The 18,967-nt window shown below is 40.2% G+C and overlaps 1 protein-coding gene across 2 annotated transcripts in view; it reads right to left on the bottom strand.

The window, feature by feature from the left end:
* Positions 1-4,496: 4,496 nt before the first annotated feature.
* Positions 4,497-18,967, bottom strand: part of LOC121547241 (histone acetyltransferase KAT7) — a 30,990-nt gene continuing 16,519 nt past the window's right edge. For both annotated transcript variants that reach the window (XM_041858409.2, XM_041858408.2), the window contains exons 9-14: positions 12,161-12,250; positions 11,775-11,915; positions 9,129-9,222; positions 7,704-7,850; positions 6,959-7,065; positions 4,497-5,961 (exon numbers count right to left, since the gene is read on the bottom strand). In XM_041858409.2, the coding sequence (XP_041714343.1) occupies positions 5,860-5,961; positions 6,959-7,065; positions 7,704-7,850; positions 9,129-9,222; positions 11,775-11,915; positions 12,161-12,250 (681 nt within the window). In that variant the 3' untranslated portion in view covers positions 4,497-5,859. The remainder of the gene's footprint in view (positions 5,962-6,958; positions 7,066-7,703; positions 7,851-9,128; positions 9,223-11,774; positions 11,916-12,160; positions 12,251-18,967) is intronic.

Here is an 18,967-nt window from a genome sequence, read left to right on the forward strand (position 1 = left end):
AGTGAATGACCTGCAGAGAGCTGGGACCAAAGTAACAAAGCCTACCAACACACTACGCCACCAGGGACTCAAATCCTGCAGTGCCAGACGTGTCCCCCTGCTTAAGCCAGTACATGTCCAGGCCCATCTGAAGTTTGTTAGAGTGCATTTGGATGATCCAGAAGAGGATTGGGAGAATGTCATATGGTCAGATGAAACCAAAATAATAACTTTCTGGTAAAAACTCAACTCGTCGTGTTTGGAGGACAAAGAATGCTGAGTTGCATCCAAAGAACACCATACCTACTGTGAAGCATGGGGGTGGAAACATCATGCTTTGGGGCTGTTTTTCTGCAAAGGGACCAGGACGACTGATCCGTGTAAAGGAAAGAATGAATGGGGCCATGTATCGTGAGATTTTGAGTGAAAACCTCCTTCCATCAGCAAGGGCATTGAAGATGAAACGTGGCTGGGTCTTTCAGCATGACAATGATCCCAAACACACCGCCCGGGCAACAAAGGAGTGGCTTCGTAAGAAGCATTTCAAGGTCCTGGAGTGGCCTAGCCAGTCTCCAGATCTCAACCCCATAGAAAATCTTTGGAGGGAGTTGAAAGTCTGTGTTGCCCAGCGACAGCCCCAAAACATCACTGCTCTAGAGGAGATCTGCATGAAGGAATGGGCCAAAATACCAGCAACAGTGTGTGAAAACCTTGTGAAGACTTACAGAAAACGTTTGACCTGTGTCATTGCCAACAAAGGGTATATAACAAAGTATTGAGAAACTTTTTGTTATTGACCAAATACTTATTTTCCACCATAATTTGCAAATAAATTCATAAAAATCCTACAATGTGATTTTCTGGATTTATTTTTCTCATTTTGTCTGTCATAGTTGACGTGTACCTATGATGAAAATTACAGGCCTCTCTCATCTTTTTAAGTGGGAGAACTTGCACAATTGGTGGCTGACTAAATACTTTTTTCCCCCACTGTATATATACAAAATGGACACCCCTTCAAATTAGTGGATTCGGCTATTTCAGCCACACCTGTTGCTGACAGATGTATAAAATCGAGCACACAGCCATGCAATCTCCATAGACAAACATTGGCAGTAGAATGGCCTTACTGAAGAGCTCAGTGATTTTCAACGTGGCACTGTCATCTAATGCCACCTTTCCAACAAGTCAGTTCATCAAATTTCTTCCCTGCTAGAGCTGCCCCGTTCAACTGTAAGTGCTGTTATTGTGAAGTGGAAATGTCTAGGAGCAACAATGGCTCAGCCGCGAAGTGGTAGGCCACATTAGCTCACAGAACGGGACCGCCGAGTGCTGAAGCGCATAGCACATAATAATAGTCTCTCCTCGGTTGCAACACTCGCTACCGAGTTCCAAACTGCCTCTGGAAGCAACCTCAGCACAAGAACTGTTCATTCAGAGTTTCATGAAATGGGTTTCCATGGCCGAGAAGCCGCACCATGTGCAATGCCAAGCGTCGGCTGGAGTGGTGTAAAGCTCGCCGCCATTGGACTCTGGAGGAGTGGAAACGCGTTCTCTGGAGTGATGAATCAAGCTTCACCATCTGGCAGTCTGACGGACGAATCTGGGTTTGGCAGATGCCAGGAAAAATTACACCTGTCCCAATGCATAGTGCCAAATGTGCAAAAGGTGTAGGAGGAATAATGGTTTGGGCTAGGCCCCTTAGTTTCAGTGAAGGGAAATCTTAACGCTACAGCATACAATGATATTCTAGACGATTCTGTGCTTCCAACTTTGTGGCAACAGTTTAGAGAAGGCCCTTTCCTATTTCCGCATAACAATGCCCGAGTGCACAAAGTGAGGTCCATACAGAAATGGTTTGTCGAAATCAGTGTGGAAGAACTTGACTGGCCTGCACAGAGCCCTGACCTCAACCCCATCGAACATCTTTGGGATGAATTGGAACGCCAACTGCGAGCCAGGCCTAATCGCCCAACATCAGTGCCCGACTTCACAAATGCTCTTGTGGCTGAATGGAAGCCAGTCCCCGCAGCAATGTTCCAACATCTAGTGGAAAGCCTTCCCATAAGAGTGGAGGCTGTTATGGCAGGAAAGGGGGGACCAACTTTATATTAATGCCCATGATTTTGGAATTAGATGTTCGATGAGCAGGTGTCCACATACTTTTGGTCATGTAGTGTATATTAAAAAAAAACATTTTAGCTGTTGCAGCACAACATGACCTTGTGGTTCGAGAGCATCTCTCTCAGCTGGGCATCACACTACCCTCAGTGCTGTTAGGAAATACCATCTGCTTGCTATAGCCATATCTCTCAAGAAAAGCCTGTACTGTAGGTCACTAAAATGTGGCTTATTATGGAAGTGTAGAACCCATATGAGGGTGTCAGATTTTCGGGTGATTTTCTGGTGCCGACTTCAGCCAACATGAGGCAATGTCACAGAGCTGTTTCCAACCCTATCACTCAGGATAGTATACCATGGTGCACACTGCTTTCTCAAGACATAGGACACATGAATGAACAAGCCATATAGCAATCAACTTAGTTTGGTTTATGTTGTTTTTTGACTTTATGAGGTCTATATTGGGCTGTCCTCCTGTAAGGACAGGCATGATTCACTAAGTCAATTGGTGAATAGGTAAACCCTGACTGCGGAACAGAAGGCATTATTTACAAGGCATTGTTCAAATACGTCAGGCGCCTCTTTTCATGCCCCCTCGCATCAAAGAGAAATATCAAAAGGTCACAATTGAGGCTGCTGACTATTTTCTGGCAAATATAGAGATCCGGTTGTAGGTTTGACAAACATAGAACTAACAGAATCCAATTAAAAATGCAAATATTTAACTGTGAATCGCATACATACAGATCAGATAAGAGCCCTTTCAAGACAGCACATTATAGGAAATATGAGGCAAATCAATTACACAATTTAAACTCAGTTCACAATACAATCAAACCCATGGAAAACGAGTTGAGCACCAGGTAAAACCTTTAAAGCAAACAATGGATAATAAAGTAGTACAATTACATTTCTGTAAATTAGATCATCAGCCCAAGCGATCAAACTGGAATACAGCTTGTTGCATTCACCTCCCCTATTTTTTTACACTCAATTATGTACCTATAGGTTTGCAAAAATCTATTTCATGCAACTCTTTGCATGACGTAAAAAATGTGCCATATTTCTTAAATACTGCATAATAATAGTATGAGCTTGATGATTTGATGGTGTCGAGGGGAGGAGACATGAGGCTGTATGGGGTACTGTAGTATAAAATGGATATTATATTCAGTCAGTGGAGGATCAGACAGACAGAGAATAGACACAGCCCTCTATCCAGCTGAGCAGATAGATCTATTATTTATTTTAAATATATATTTCTGAAGTAAAAATAGGCTTATTTGAATATAGGTTTGTCTGGTATCATTACACTCAATGGATATTTGGAAATTCCAGCTGGTAATAGTTACCCTGTATGTCCTGGTGTATACATGCCAGGGATTGTCTTTTAGTGCTGACAAGGAACACTGGGTATCCAAAGACTGGCAGGTAAGTGACATTTTAAACATTTCCATTATCCATTATCTTTGGTAGAGCATGGCGCTTGCAACGCCAGGGTTGTGGGTTCGATTCCCACGGGGGGCCAGTATAAAATAAAAAATAAGTATGCACTCACTAACTGTAAGTCGCTCTGGATAAGAGCGTCTGCTAAATGACAAAAATTTACATATGCGTTCATATCATTTATCTATTAATAATTTGAACCAAAAACGTTATTACGTAGCAATAAACGTCACAATTGGAGAGAAAAAATTAACTTATCCTTTCCCCAGGATAATCCACTGGAGAAGACGTTGGCCAGTCAAGTTGCTAGTCTGATTAAGAGATCTAAAGCCCATCAGTTCTACGGGCTCATGGGCAAACGCTCAGGTAAGCACTATAGCGTTCTTTCTGTCCAAGACTTGAAAGGGTTGTTATTACAGGATTATGGTAGAGTAGAATACAAATTGTATGGTGTGTACTGTATCTATGTTCAGTATGTATTATATCTAATTAACAAGCAAAGCAAATATTCAAAGCAAAGCAAATATTCAAAGCAAATCGCTTGTCTTTTTAAACTCAAATACATTTCAGTGCTTATCAGGTACCTTTTACTACAGATGATCAGCCGCAGCCTATTAGAGTGAATAGAAGACATAAGTATAGCACACTGGAGTAATAAAAACACTTTTTTTTATATATAGTGGTAGCCTGTACAGAACACTGTGGTCCACCATCCACACACTATATTTTAGATTATTCAGTATCTAAATCCTAATCAGCAAACCAACAGTATGAGCAATTTTTCTGCATTACTTTTAAAACCTGTTTTACATTTAACATGAAAAAACAATGCATCTCCTTTTAAATGAATCTTTCCTGATTTTGTCTTCAACAGGAAATAAAGGGGAGATGTTTGTTGGACTTATGGGAAGAAGAGCATCAAGTGGGGGTAAGAATAATTACACTTCAAATAAAATCAAGGTATTTTTATTAAAAATACAAAAAAGAATGACAAAAACACAGCACAGAGAAGTAACACCTAAGGTTTAAACAAAACAGGTACCGACAATTCCAGTCGTGCGTCATGAACAAATGCTCTTTTGTTGCTGCAGAATCGTTCACGAAAATTATTCCAGATGCTACAAGCACTGCGATCGATATTGCCGAGGGATCACACACACAACCAGGTATTTCTTATACATTGATGTTATGGTTAAAACCTGAGAGCACTTTGTAACATTGTAATGTGGTTTGCACAGTAAAACTTGTATTACATTTTACATTTTTAAATGTAAAATATATATGTAAAACTTGTCTTTATGTTGACTAAATGCAAACCAAACATTTTAACGTGTATTATGTGCTATTTGTATTTCTTCATTTGGCAGATTGACAAGAGGCATGGGACCAACTCCCGTATTACTAAAGCTAGAAAAAAAGATTCAGATTTGAATGTTTACATGATCTATACAATTTTGATATCAACGCATAAAAAAAAAGAAACAACAGTATCTCATACTTGTAAGAAAAAAAGCAATGTCTTTAAGGTATCAAAGTTCATGCCGATGATTATGGTATATTCTATCCCAAAAAATGCACTTGTCTCTGCAAACAACTGCCACTGTGTTGAATGAAATAAAAGAAAAAGCCAGGAATGCTGCAGCAGGTCAGAAGTATGTATTTTTTTTGTGGACAAAGAAGCAAAACATTCATTATGCGATCCACTAGAGTCTGAGCTTTCGGTACAAAGCTCCGACGGTGGTGTAAATACATTCGTAGCTTATCTTTATTTAGGTGGATTGTTTAAAACAAAAGTCATCAACTAAAATTCTCTAACTTTCATTGTTTAACAATATTTAAGCCAAGAATTGATTGAATGGTGACGAATTACTAAAATATAAATACGAGTCGAAATGTAAAACAGGGGAAGAGAGTTCCTCCAGACACAAGAAAAACCTAGCAAAGGGCAGCTATACAGGGTGGATGGAGTGATAGAAGAAAGAAGACTGTGGTATTGATAGCTGATAGGACTCCTATCCTGGCAGGAGTGATAGAAGAAAGAAGACTGTGGTATTGATAGCTGATAGGACTCCTATCCTGGCAGGAGTGATAGAAGAAAGAAGACTGTGGTATTGATAGCTGATAGGACTCCTATCCTGGCAGGAGTGATAGAAGAAAGAAGACTGTGGTATTGATAGCTGATAGGACTCCTATCCTGGCAGGAGTGATAGAAGAAAGAAGACTGTGGTATTGATAGCTGATAGGACTCCTATTCTGGCAGGAGTGATAGAAGAAAGAAGAGTTTATTAGGTGGCTCACTTGTGAGCCTTTAGCCTATGTCCCTTTGGGCGGGGTCCATTTTAACGAACTGGGGTCAATGGTTTTGTTGTTGCTGCCTCTTTTCGTCTCCTTGGCTTTCCACTCATCGATCAGGTCCTGTAAGGGGGAGTTCAAATCATTTATTGGCCTTTTACAGGAATTTGCCTCAGATTCAAGAGCACTGAGTCAAAGATGACATTAAATCATCAACATTTACAGACCCACATAACATAGATGACAACCACATAAAACAGATAGAAAGGGTTACATACGCACAAACTACAGCAAACACATGATAAATACAGTGCAAAGGATAGCTCAAATGTCCACAGGACTTCTCCTTCCCAGGTTTAAAGTGCCTAGTCTAGTGCATGTTGAGCAGTTTGATGCACCTAGGGACAACTTACTTAAGAGAAGAGAATCGTAGGGTCTTAACTGACAAACTGAGCCGAATGGGATGTTGTCATGTCGCACGCACGCACGAACAAATTGAAATGCTCAAAAAAATATGTATAACCATGGTAGCAATTGAAAGGGAACAAAGGTGAGGACAGTTCAAACATTACACTGTTGATTTTATGTGCATTTTACCTTTACTGTACTTTTTGCAATCATTTGTCGATAACGAAATCTGGAAATAGTTAAATAATATAACAAGAATATTCATGCCAAAATTTGTGGGAGATACAACATGACAAGACAAAAAATACAAGGGTTTGAGAGAAATGTCTAACTGGTGTCTCCAAATGGCCACACACACCTCTCCAACGTGTGTGCAGTAATATCAATACACTTTTATGTCTCAAATATTTTTGATTTCAATTTTTTTGATCTCCTGGTTGTGCCTTTGGAGGAACTGAAGCAAGCACATTTTAAACGGGTGGTGGTCCCGTTTAAAACATCTGTCATTTGAAAGCTATACATCGCTGTGAAGCGGAGACGCATATGTAATTTATAGTATGTTGCTGTAGCCACAGCGTTCCAATTTAAACACTTATCAGTGACCAAATCACCCATTTGGATCCCATATATGGGATCAGTGTGCAAAGGATTAACCAATGTTGATATTGTCATGACACACACACCTTCTTCGTGAAGGGCTCACATACAGTACCTGTCTCTTCAAGACGAGGTGCTTTCCCTTCCAGTACTTGAGCATCTGCAGGGACTGCAGGGTGCTGACAATGTCCACTGGGTTCACGGCTGTCTCCTGGCTGATCTCTGAACAAACACAAACATAACACACATTCAAAAAAGAGAATCCTGCCAAGAGTGTTCCATTTCATATGCTATTCCTAACCATTCAAATGCTTGGTAGAAAATCTGCTAATGTTTTCAAATGAAATTTAGGCTAACTTGAAGCCACATAATTAACAACATTAAATCATCAACATTTACAGACAACATGACATCAACCACATAAAACAGATAAGGCTACATACACACAAGTTACAGCAAATACTTGCTAAAAACTGGGCAAAATAAAGGGTAGTCTTCCCAGGTTTAAAGTGCTTATTGCATGTTAAGCAGTTGGATGCGCCTAGAGACAAATTAGTTATGAGGAGAATTGGCCTATATGGACAGGCCCAAATTATAATGTTTGTAACAGAATAAATATGAGAAGGATATGCATAACCATAGTAGCAATTGAAAGGGAACACTTTGGAGATTACGTATGTGCGTGAGTGTGTGTAACCTGAACAAGCTCCACAATTTGACAGCGTCATTTTCAACCCTCACCTTTGACCCTAAACTAATTGTAGATTCTTTCCAAATCCTCTCAGCACAGTAAAGTGTGGCATTAAGGACACCATTTTTTTGTGCAAAAATTAAGTTCTATGTAAAGTCCTCTCTGTCACCTTTGATGGAGATCTCCTTGCCCTGGAAGTTGTACATGTAGCGCAGCAGCACTTCCTTCCAGTAGCTGCGGTAGCTGATGAGGCCCAGGTCCGAGAGGGGCCGCTCCGGGGAGCCCACCTTCTCCTCCACCTTGGACAGCAGGTAACCTACAGAAAGGGGATAGGGCAGGCAGGGTGGTCAGTAGCAGTTCTAATAAACAATGAGATGGACTGCACTAAAATAGCAATGAGACCTGGTGGAGAAAAGCTAAACCTCAAAATTAACTGTAGTTTTGTTCTACTGCAATAGCCACTAGGGCTGGGCGTTATACCAAATTCATTTGATGAAATCGAATTGATGTTTAAGCGCGAAATTGAAAATGCACCTTCCCAATCATACACCAAGCATAAAAATACGCATTTATATAAGGAATTGGCAACTCATTCTCATTCTGAGAAATGAGCATCTTCTTATCCAGGTAGGCCACTTGATTTCAATATCTAATCAAAGTGGACAGGCTAGCATGCTGTTCAAACAGTTGGAGACGGATAGGGTGTGTTCATAGCAGTTCAACTGTTCTACCTTGTTAGCTAGCTAATAGATCCAAGTTGGCTAGACTTGAAATATAAAGATTAGCTGACTACTCACTAGCACGTGGGCTCGTGCTTGAGAGATTGTTTATGAGACCTGTAATGCCCGCTAATCTTTATATATAAAATCTAGCCAACTTGGGTCTATTAGCTAGCTAACAAGGTAGACAGTTATGAACACACCCTGTCCGTCTTCAAGATTTTCTCTAATGCCTGCTACAAGAAGTTGGTCATTATTAGTGGGGAATTTGGGGATGTACATTTGTAAGAAAACGGGCATTTTCATAGACATACTTGAAAGCCAGATCAGTAATTATTGCAAAAAAGCAGGTTCAACTATTTTGATAAAATAATTAAACAATTAGTGGGTCTTATGGTTGTGGAAAGCTTATATTGAGCCTAGGTTTAATTTTAGATGATTGCTGACTGTTTGAAAAGCAGTGTATTTTACCTTTAAATTGTAAAACAAAGCTTATTTGGGGATTTTTAAAATAATTTTTGTATATATATCGTGAATCGCCCATAAGTAATAATAAATAATAATAATAATAATAATAATAATAATAATAATAAAATAAAAATTACAAATCTGACTTTTAGGCCATATCACCCAGCCCTAATAGCCACATAATGTAAACACAAAGAACTTGCTTTCAGGGCATATTAAAGCGGCAGAATTCTGTGTCAGCCCTTTCAGTGTTGACTGTGTATTTAATCACCAATACCCTGTGTTTTCATTCCTGGGGGTTTAATAAAATAATCTGCATCTGGAAATTCCACCTGGCTGTAGTTGCAATGAACAACCTTGCACTAATAAGAGAGAACAGGGGTAAAAAATTGCCTATAGCGACTTACTGAAGTCGATCAGCATCTTCCCATAGCCCTGTCTCATGTACTGGGGCATTGTCAGGATGCAAGAGACGTTGTAGTTGAGGAAAGAGTTCTTTTCCTGTAAGAACACAGAATATGTGTATGAGTCTCATCTTTAAAGCTAAAGTAATGACAGAGAATTCCGTAATAAAAAACAAAGCGCTATCATAAACCGTATCAAAACGTTATGGGAGACAGATTTGATTTATTAGGATACCCATAAGCCGACGCCAATGGCAACAGCTAGTCTTACTGGGGTCCGACACATAACATAAAAAACATTACAGACAAAATACTTTACAATTGACATACATTTAAAAACATTTAAATGTAGCGTGCGTATGTGCATCTATTCAGTTACACATACATGTCAGTACATTTACACAACAAGTAGGTCACATGTGGGAGAGGCATTGTGCCGTGAGCTGTAGCTTTATTTGTTTTTTTAAACCAGGTTTGCTGTTCACATGCGCTATATGAGATGGAAGGGAGTTCCATGCACTCATGGCTCTGTATAGTACTGTGTGTTTACTTCAACTTGTTCTGGACCTGGTGAGTGTGAAAAGACCCCTGGTGGCATGCCTGGTGGGGTAAGTGTGTGTGTCAGTGCTGTATGTAAGTTGACTATGCAAACAATTTGGAATTTCCAACACATTAATGTTTCTTATAAAAAACAAGAAGTGATGCAGTCAGTATTTTCTCAACTCTTAGCCAAGAGACTGGCATGCATAGTATTCATATTAGCCCTCTGATTACAATGAAGAGCAAGACGTGCCGCTCTGTTCTGGGCCAGCTGCAGCTTAACTAGGTCTTTCTTTGCAGCACTTGACCATATGACTGGACAGTAATCAGGATAAGATAAAACTAGAGCCAGCAGGAGCATCTCTTTATTACGGACCTCTCCCCATCTTTACAACCATTGAATCTGTATGTTTTGACCATGACAGTTTACAATCCAAGGAAACACCAAGTAATTTAGTCTCCTCAACTTGTTCAACAGCCACACCATCCATTACCAGATTCAGCTGAGGTCTAGAACTTAGGGAATGATTTGTACCAAATACACTGCTCTTAGTTTTAGAGATGTTACTGGTCACCCATTCCAAAACTGACTGCACTCTTTGCTAAGGGTTTCAGTGACTTCATTAGCTGTGGTTGCTGATGCGTATTTGGTTGAATCATCAGCATACATGGACACACATGCTTCGTTTAATGCCAGTGGCAGGTCATTGGTAAAAAATAGAAAAGAGTAGAGGGCCTAGAGAGCTGCCCTGTGGTACACCACACTTTACATGTTTGACATTAGTGAAGCTTCCATAAAAAAAAAAAACTCTGAGTTCTATTAGATAGATAGCTCCGAATCCACAATATGGCAGAGGTTGAATAGCCATAAAACACACGTTCTCAACAACAGGTTATGGTCAATAATATCAAAGGCTGCACTGAAATCTAACAGTACAGCTCCCACAGTTTGCTAAGAGCTGGCAGCAAGCTGATAGGTCTACTATTAGAACCAGTAAAGGCCGCTTCATCACTCTTGGGTAGCGGAATGCCTTTGGCTTCCCTCCAGGCCTGAGGACAAACACTTTCCTCTCGGCTCATATTAAAGACATGACAGATAGGAGTGGCTATAGAGTCAGCCACCATCCTCAGTAGCTTTCCATCTAAGTTGTCAATGCCAGGAGGTTTGTCATTATTGATCGATAACAATAATTTTAATTAGTCTTTCTGCCCATAATTTAATTTAAAGTACTTTTTTTTCCATCATTCTTTATATCATTGATCTTGGCTTCATAATACAGTCCCTTCTTATTTTGTTGAGTTTAGTCACATAATTTCTCAATTTGCAGTAAGTGAGATGTGCAGCCAGACTTATTAGCCACTCATTTTGCCCCATCTCTTTCAACCATACAGTTTTTAAATTCCTCATCAATCCATGGAGCCTTAACAGTTCTAACAGTCCATTTCTAAACAGGTGCACGTTCATCAATAATTGGAAGAAGCAATTTCATAAAATATTTTTTACATCATCCACATGAGTCACAGCAAAATCTTTTGTATGATCTATTATACACTATTTTAGGCCCAGCTTTTGGAAATGTGGCTTTCCTGGATATAGCCACTATATTGTGATCACTGCATCCAATGGGTATGGATACCGCTTTAGAACAAAGTTCTACAGTATTAGTAAAAATGTGATCAATACATGTGAATGATCTTGTTCTTGTAGTGTTTGTAAACACCCTGGTAGGTTGATTAATAACCTGAACCAGATTACAGGCACTGGTTACAGTGAGAAGCTTCCTCTTGAGCAGTTAGCATGATGAAAACCAGTCAATATTCAGGTCCCCTAGAAAGTAGACCTCTCTGTTTACATCACATACACTACCACGCATTTCACACACATTATTTAGAAACTGACTGTTAGCACTTGTTGGCCTATAGCAACACCCCAAAATAATAGGCTTTAGATGAGGCAGGTGAACCTGCAACCACAACACTTCAATAACACTTGAAATGACATCTTCTCTAAGCATTACAGGGATACAGCTCTGAATATATACAGGCAACCACTACCAATGTGGAAGGAGTACAGTGGGTGGGTCCCTTGGTCTTTTTTTCTTTTTTTACCTTAGAGAAGTATCCCACCAGATGGCAGCCTGTGTTGTCTGCCTCAGTCATGACGTAGAACAGAAAGGGTTCCACGTCGTAGTACAGCGTCTTGTGATCCAGGAAGAGCTTGGCGAGTAGACACAGGTTCTGGCAGTAGATCTGGAAAAGGAAACCACACCATTTAAATTCCCCAAAGGCCTCGCCAGAGATAATGCAGCTTGTTTTATAGGAGTGCCAGGCATCCCTGTGGTTAGGGACCATAGGCTGAAATGTGAGACATGACAAAACATTTTTTAACCATGATTATGTATTTGCTCTTTAGACCAATATACCTATTTTGAGAAAAAAACTGACAGAAAGTAAAGTATGAGTCCAGGGTTAGAGAAAATGAATAGGCCCCTCACCTTGTTCTTCTTGCCGTCCACCTCAAAGACAGAGATGGCTCCCTTCCTGTAGACCTCATCTCCGGGTGGATGCTTCCACACACACTTGGCCTAACAAACACACAGGGAGACAACACTATTGATTTGCTCATTCAAACCCAATTAAAAGGCCCCCTCACCCAGTCTGATATGTACAACCTTATAATCATTTAAATCAATGACACACAGGAGTGATGTATACTGAACAAAAATATAAATGCAACATGTAAATAAAGTGTTGGTCCCATGTTTCATGAGCTGAAATAACAGTTCCCAGAAATGTTCCATACGCACAAAGCTTCTCTAAAATGTTGTGCACAAATTTGTTTGCATCCCCGATTAAACAGAATGATCATTACACAGTTGCACCTTGTGCTTGGGTCAATAAAATACCAATAAAAGGCAGTTTTGTCACACAACACAATGTCACAGATGTCTCAAGTTTTGAGGGTGCGTGCAATTGGCATGCTGACTGCAGGAATGTCCACCAGAGCTGTTGCCAGATAATTCAATGTTCATTTCTCTACCATAAGTAGGTCCAACCGGCCTCATAACCGCAGATCACGTGTAACCACGCCAGCCCAGGACCTCCACATCCGGCTTCTTCAACTGCGGGATCGTCTGAGACCAGCCACCCGGACAGCTGAAGAAACTGAGGAGTATTTCTGTCTGTAATAAAGCCCTTTTGTTGGGAAAAACTCATTCTGATTGGCTGGGCCTTGCTCCCCAGTGGGTGGGCCTATGCCCTCCAAGGCCCACCTATGGCGGCGCCCCTGCCCAGTAATGTGAAATCCATAGATTAGGGCCTAATACATTTATTTAAATTGACTGATTTCTTTATATGAACTGTAACTCAGTAAAATCGTTTTTTATTTTTGTTCAGTATATGTAGGAAAATTATGGGGGAAAATTATCTTTGATATGCCGATGGAAACACAGCGAAAGCAACGCTACTGCCACCTTCTGGCCTGGAGTATTTTAACCAGCCTGACCGCCGATGTACAGCGCTACAGTGCCTTCAGAAAGTATTCACACCCCTTTACTTTTTCCAGATTTTGTTGTGTTACAAAGTGGGATTAAAATGCATGTCCTTTTTTGTCAACGATCTACACAAAATACTCTGTAATATCAAAGTGGAAGTCAAATTCTTACATTTGTAAAAAATCTATAATAAATAAAACACTAATATATCTTGATTAGATAAGTAGTCAATACATGTTAGAATCATCTTTGGCAGCAATTACAGCTTTGAGTCTTTCTGGGTAAGTCTAAGAGCTTTCCTCCTCTGGATTGTGCATCATTTGCCCATTATTCTTTTCAAAATTCTTCAAGCTCTGTCAAATTGGTTGTTGATAATTGCTAAACAACTATTTTCTGGTCTTGGCATAGATTTTGAAGCAGATTTAAGTCAAAATTGTAACTCTGCCACTCAGGAACATTCACTATCTTCTTGTTAAGCAACTCCAGTGTAGATTTGGCCTTGTGTTTTAGGTTATTGTCCTGCTGAAAGGTGAATTAATCTCCCAGTGTCTGGTGGAAAGCAGACTGAACCAGGTTTTCCTCTAGGATTTTGCCTGTGTTTAGCTCCATTCCATTTCCTTTTTATCGTGAACAACTCCCCAGTCCTTAACGATTACAAGCTTACCCATAACATGATGCAGCCACCACTATTGCTTGAAAATATGGAGAGTGGTACTCAGTAATGTGTTGTATTGCATTTGCCTCTAACATAACACTTTGTTTTCAGGACAAAAAGTTAATTGCTTTGCCAAATTTTTGCAGTATTACTTTAGTGCTTTGTTACAAACAGGAAGCATGTTTTGGAATATTTGTATTCTGTACAGGCTTCCTTCTTTTCACGCTGTCAATTAGGTTAGTATTGTGGAGTAACTACAATGTTGTTGAGACATTCTCAGTTTTCTCCTATCACAGCCGTTAAACTCTGTCACCATTGTTAAAATCCCTGAGCGGTTTCCTTCCTCTCCGGTAACTGAGTTAGGAAGGACACCTGTATCCTTGTAGTGACTGGGTGTATTGATACACCATCCAAAGTGTAAATAATAACTTCACCATGCTCAAAGGGTATTCAACGTCTGCTTTTTTTTATTTTATAGGTGCCCTTCTTTGCGAGGCATTGGAAAAAACCTCCCTGGTCTTTGTGGTTGAATCTGTGTTTGAAATTCAATGCTCGACTGAGGGACGTTACAGATTTATTGCACACAGAGTGAGTCCACGCAACTTATTGTGTAACTTATTAAGCACATTTTTACTCCTGAACTTATTTAGGCTTGCCATAACAAAGGGGTTGAATACTTATTGACACAAGACATTTCAGCTTTTAATTTGTTATTAATTTGCCCCCCCCCCCAAAAAAAAAAACATAATTCCACTTTGACATTATGGGGTATTGTGTGTAGGCAAGAGACACAATTTTTTCAATTGAATCCATTTTAAATTCAGGCTGTAACACAACAAAATGTGGTTAAAGTCAAGGGGTGTGAATACTGTATGTATTAGTGATGCACGGATCAGCTGTTTGTTCACCCGCAATTGCTAATAACCCCTAGCAACCGCCCGACTATATGTGATAAAGTGAAAAGCTCAGGCCCGCACCCGACCCTAACCCGTAAATAGAGAAAATGCGCTGTACAGTCAGAGATGCTGGAGCTATTTTTTGACAGGGGGTGCGGGATTTTTATGATGATTTATTTAGATAGGCCTATGTTTCTGCTTATAATTTTCAACATTTTGGTAGGCTATTTGATAAACTTGTCTATAATTAGATACATGCAGCTTCCCTTCTGTCATTACTTGTTGCCCTGCATCAATAAAATAAATTATTCAATCTAGTTGACATCGGTAAAGTTCTGTTTTCATCTCTGCTTCTCTCACGCAGCAAATAGGTTTAGAGACCAGGGAGAAAATGCAATAACAACAAAAAAAAGTGGAAAGATTCTCCGTGCGACATTTTCAAATGACATCAGCAGACCTGCCAACCTTGAATATTTTTGATGAGTACCACTTCAGTGCAGTGGCGGCACCACAGGACCCCACGACGGCGCACTTGCGACACCCACACTGCTCAAAGCATAGGCAATGCACCTTTTTTAGCCTAATAATGATGTTGGCAGAAGACTCTCAGTAGGAATGGGAGGCTATAGACTGTTATGGGTACTTGGTAATTAGCTGTTCTTCAGCAGCAAACAAGAAATATGTTTAGATGTACAATCAGGGCTCTCCCTAGGATTTTCTGACAAGGTGGTGCTGATGTAGGCTTAAGGTTGGGTAGGGGGAGGGCAGGAGGGGTCAGTCAACTTCCCCCTCAGGAAATTTGAGCATTTTTCTTTTTTTTTAAAGCATGTAACTGACATTTCCTGAAAGCTAAATTCTATCAAATAATTTAGCCAACACAGAAGTTTTTTTTTGTTTGATCCTAAATTAAATTGAGGTGGTCTCAATGACACACATTTTTATAGGTAAAATTTAGGGGTAATGATTATTCTAATTAATAGGTGTCAATATGTAGATAGTCTAGTGAAAATGTAAACTGACATAAAACATTTTTTTATGAATAATTCAATTACTGGATGCAATGTAGTAGTCTAGCTTACTGTAGGCTATTTAGAATATTATGAAACAACTGAACTACGCCTATATGAGCTTGTTCCAGATTTCCATCCCTGACCTAATCCATCAAGTTAGGTCTGACTACTAGGCTACCATTCATTCAACATGCCTCGTCATTGGTGAACTGACTTTTATCACATCATTAGCAATCTACTGTTGACATACAGCTATATCAAGAGGACAGATCAAGTACTGATTAATTAACATAGGCCTACTAATCTTTCACAGTCTAACATAACTTACTGTGAAGGTCGTATTAGCGGAACAGTCTGTTTCCATCCAGGCAGCGATGCACACTGAACTACCACAACACTGCACGTTTTCTTGCTTGTCAATGCGCTCGTGCCTACTACGGTTGCGGAGATTGAAGCATGTGCGGGCAAGAAAGTGCTTTCGCTTCCTTGACTAAACGCTGTAGCTAACTACCTTCTTCGTAATGACACCTTGGCTTAGGAGCTAACTCTGAAATAGTGGTTGTGCTTGACTAACACATACAATTTCAGAAAATGTATTTCGCAAACAGTTCGTTCTCCATTTCCCTACCCTTTTTTCTCACACATCAGTGATATCAATGGACGAAGTGGAGGGCTGCCATCCAGCTCGAGGGAGGAAAATAGTCAGAGATGGCACCACAAGTCCAAGAGTGATGTGGCGAAACAAATATTCTGGGGCGCGTAGTTTTTCCTGATCTGATAACCTACCCAGGTAAAACCCCGGACCTTATACGGTATGATGTGATTAATCTGTTGTAAAAAGGTTTAATATGGGCTATGATGGGACTAGAGTTTTTCCTTATCAGGTCATATGTTGTTGTTTTTTACTCCTGGCCTTGAGGAGGATGGTGCCCAGGACCGAGTTTGGGGAACCCTGGGCTAGACTATGCAGCAGCTGTTGTTAGTAGCCTACAATTGATCAGACTGAAAAATCGTCTCGTTTCCATGCAATACAGCATGTCAGATCGCTAATGTTTAGGTGTATAGGCGTCTACATTTATGTACGAGTTTTTGCTTGTGTCTGTCGGGAATTATGTGTTATCCGCTTGCTAAATAAATACCAGAGGAAAGTGGAGAGCGCACTTTGTGTGTTTTGCCTACGCCCGCGCGACCTGCGATTTCTGTGAATCTGATTGGTCAAGACACGCAAAGAGTGCAGTTACATGCACACAATAATACGATTATTGTGGATAGTCAGATTAATATAATAGTTCGATTAAAACGTTTACATGCTTTGCAAGAAGAACGATTTCCCTAATAATCCGTTTACATGGACACATCTGAAATCAGGCTACCTGATGGCACTCTGAAAATGCAGAAAATCGCCAATCAAAATAAACATTCTACCACAGTGAACATGTTATTTTTTATTCTGATTTCGGACATAAAGTTTGTATACGAAAACTACTTCTAAGACGCATACATTCAGTTGTTCCAAACACACTTCATCCGCGTTAAACAGGGAGGCTCGCTGGGCTGGTGCTAGCACATGCTCAGATCAAATACACTGCTGGACGCCGATTAAGGTGTTTACATGTCCTAATAATTTGAAAGATTGCTCAGAAAACCAGGTGTTTTAATCGGCGTATTCTTACTTCGATTTTGACCTTATGCCGATTAAGATAAGCAGAGTAAGGTGATTATATGATTATTGCATAATCTGCCTACTGCCATAATCAGTTTAATATTTAATTACATTTTACATTTTAGTCATTTAGCAGACGCTCTTATCCAGAGCGATTTACAGTTAGTGAGTGCATACATTTTCATACTGGCCCCCCGTGGGAAACGAACCCACAACCCTGGCGTTGCAAGCGCCATGCTCTACCAACTGAGCTACATCCCTGCCGGCCATTCCCTCCCCTACCCTGGACGACGCTGGGCCAATTGTGCGTCGCCCCATGGGTCTCCCTGTCGCGGCCGGCTACGACAGAGCCTGGATTCGAACCAGGATCTCTAGTGGCACAGCTAGCACTGCGATGCATGGTACGCAAAATGCGTGCAGGTTGGCAGGTCTGCATTAGTTTGACCAGTTTTAAGGGAATTAAAAGCTGTGAAAACACTACAACGTATTTCTGATAAGATTTTAGTTCGGCTTGGATGCATATTTTATGTGGTTGAAATACTATCAGCTTTTATGATGCTGATAAAGATAGAACCTTTAGATACGTTCCCTAACCGCGCATTCATTCTCTCAAGATTCTGAAATAAATACATTATATTTCTCCACTCCTGTTCCCGAGTCAAAATGTACATTTGGTGTAACATTTTGCTGCAAGAACTGCTTAATTCTGCAGGAGTTAATGTTATACTAGGCTATGTGAGCGGTTATAGACCTACAGTCAATGTCCAGATTTCAGTTACTATTCCATTTAACCCATCTGAACAGTACAGTTCCCTTGGCCTGCCATATTTGAAATCCCCGTCTTGTGACTGTCCAATCTGTATAGCGCCTCACAATCATCACACATAACATAATAATAATAATTGGATCGACTAACTTTTTCTGCCCAAGTTCCCAAAAGCATTTAGCAAATGGTGTGTATTTGGTGCGCGTACAGTTAAGCCTAAGCTTTAGGGCCTACGCACCAACTACAGATAAAAATGATGAAAGAAAAACCTAAATGTAGCCTAAAAATATGAACTGCACAAGAATTATACATTTTGGATTTTTAATGCATTTTTTTCTCTTTATTTAACCCGCCAGCCACCCACCTTTCATACACACAATATTTAATGACCCCAAACCCGCCCTCAACACAGATATAACCGCAGGGACTGTGGGTTATGAGTCAACCCACGCATCACTAATGTGTACACAAAAAAAAGCATTGACTGACATTCTGGGCAGAGGTGTACTGCAGCCGACAGTCTTGGTGGTCTGTTCAAACCTTAAGGGTGTAGTTACACGTAGCAAATTGGAAGCAGCTTTAGTTGCTTGCAACTATGTTGTATTTTGATTTATTTGTGTAACACCCCCTGCCACTGATAAGCAATTAATCTGCGACTTGGTTGCATCCAGTTGCAAACATTTCAACTTTGTGCAACTAGTTAAAAGAAACAGCCAATCAAAACAAAATATTTTGTCACATGATCCATTCCAAGGTTCGGAACCCTATGTTGTCATGTCAACACAGCTACCAGTGCTGCGAGAACCACTATCAAGGTT

This window comes from Coregonus clupeaformis, chromosome 31, assembly GCF_020615455.1.
Source record: "Coregonus clupeaformis isolate EN_2021a chromosome 31, ASM2061545v1, whole genome shotgun sequence".
Lineage (NCBI taxonomy): Eukaryota > Metazoa > Chordata > Actinopteri > Salmoniformes > Salmonidae > Coregonus > Coregonus clupeaformis.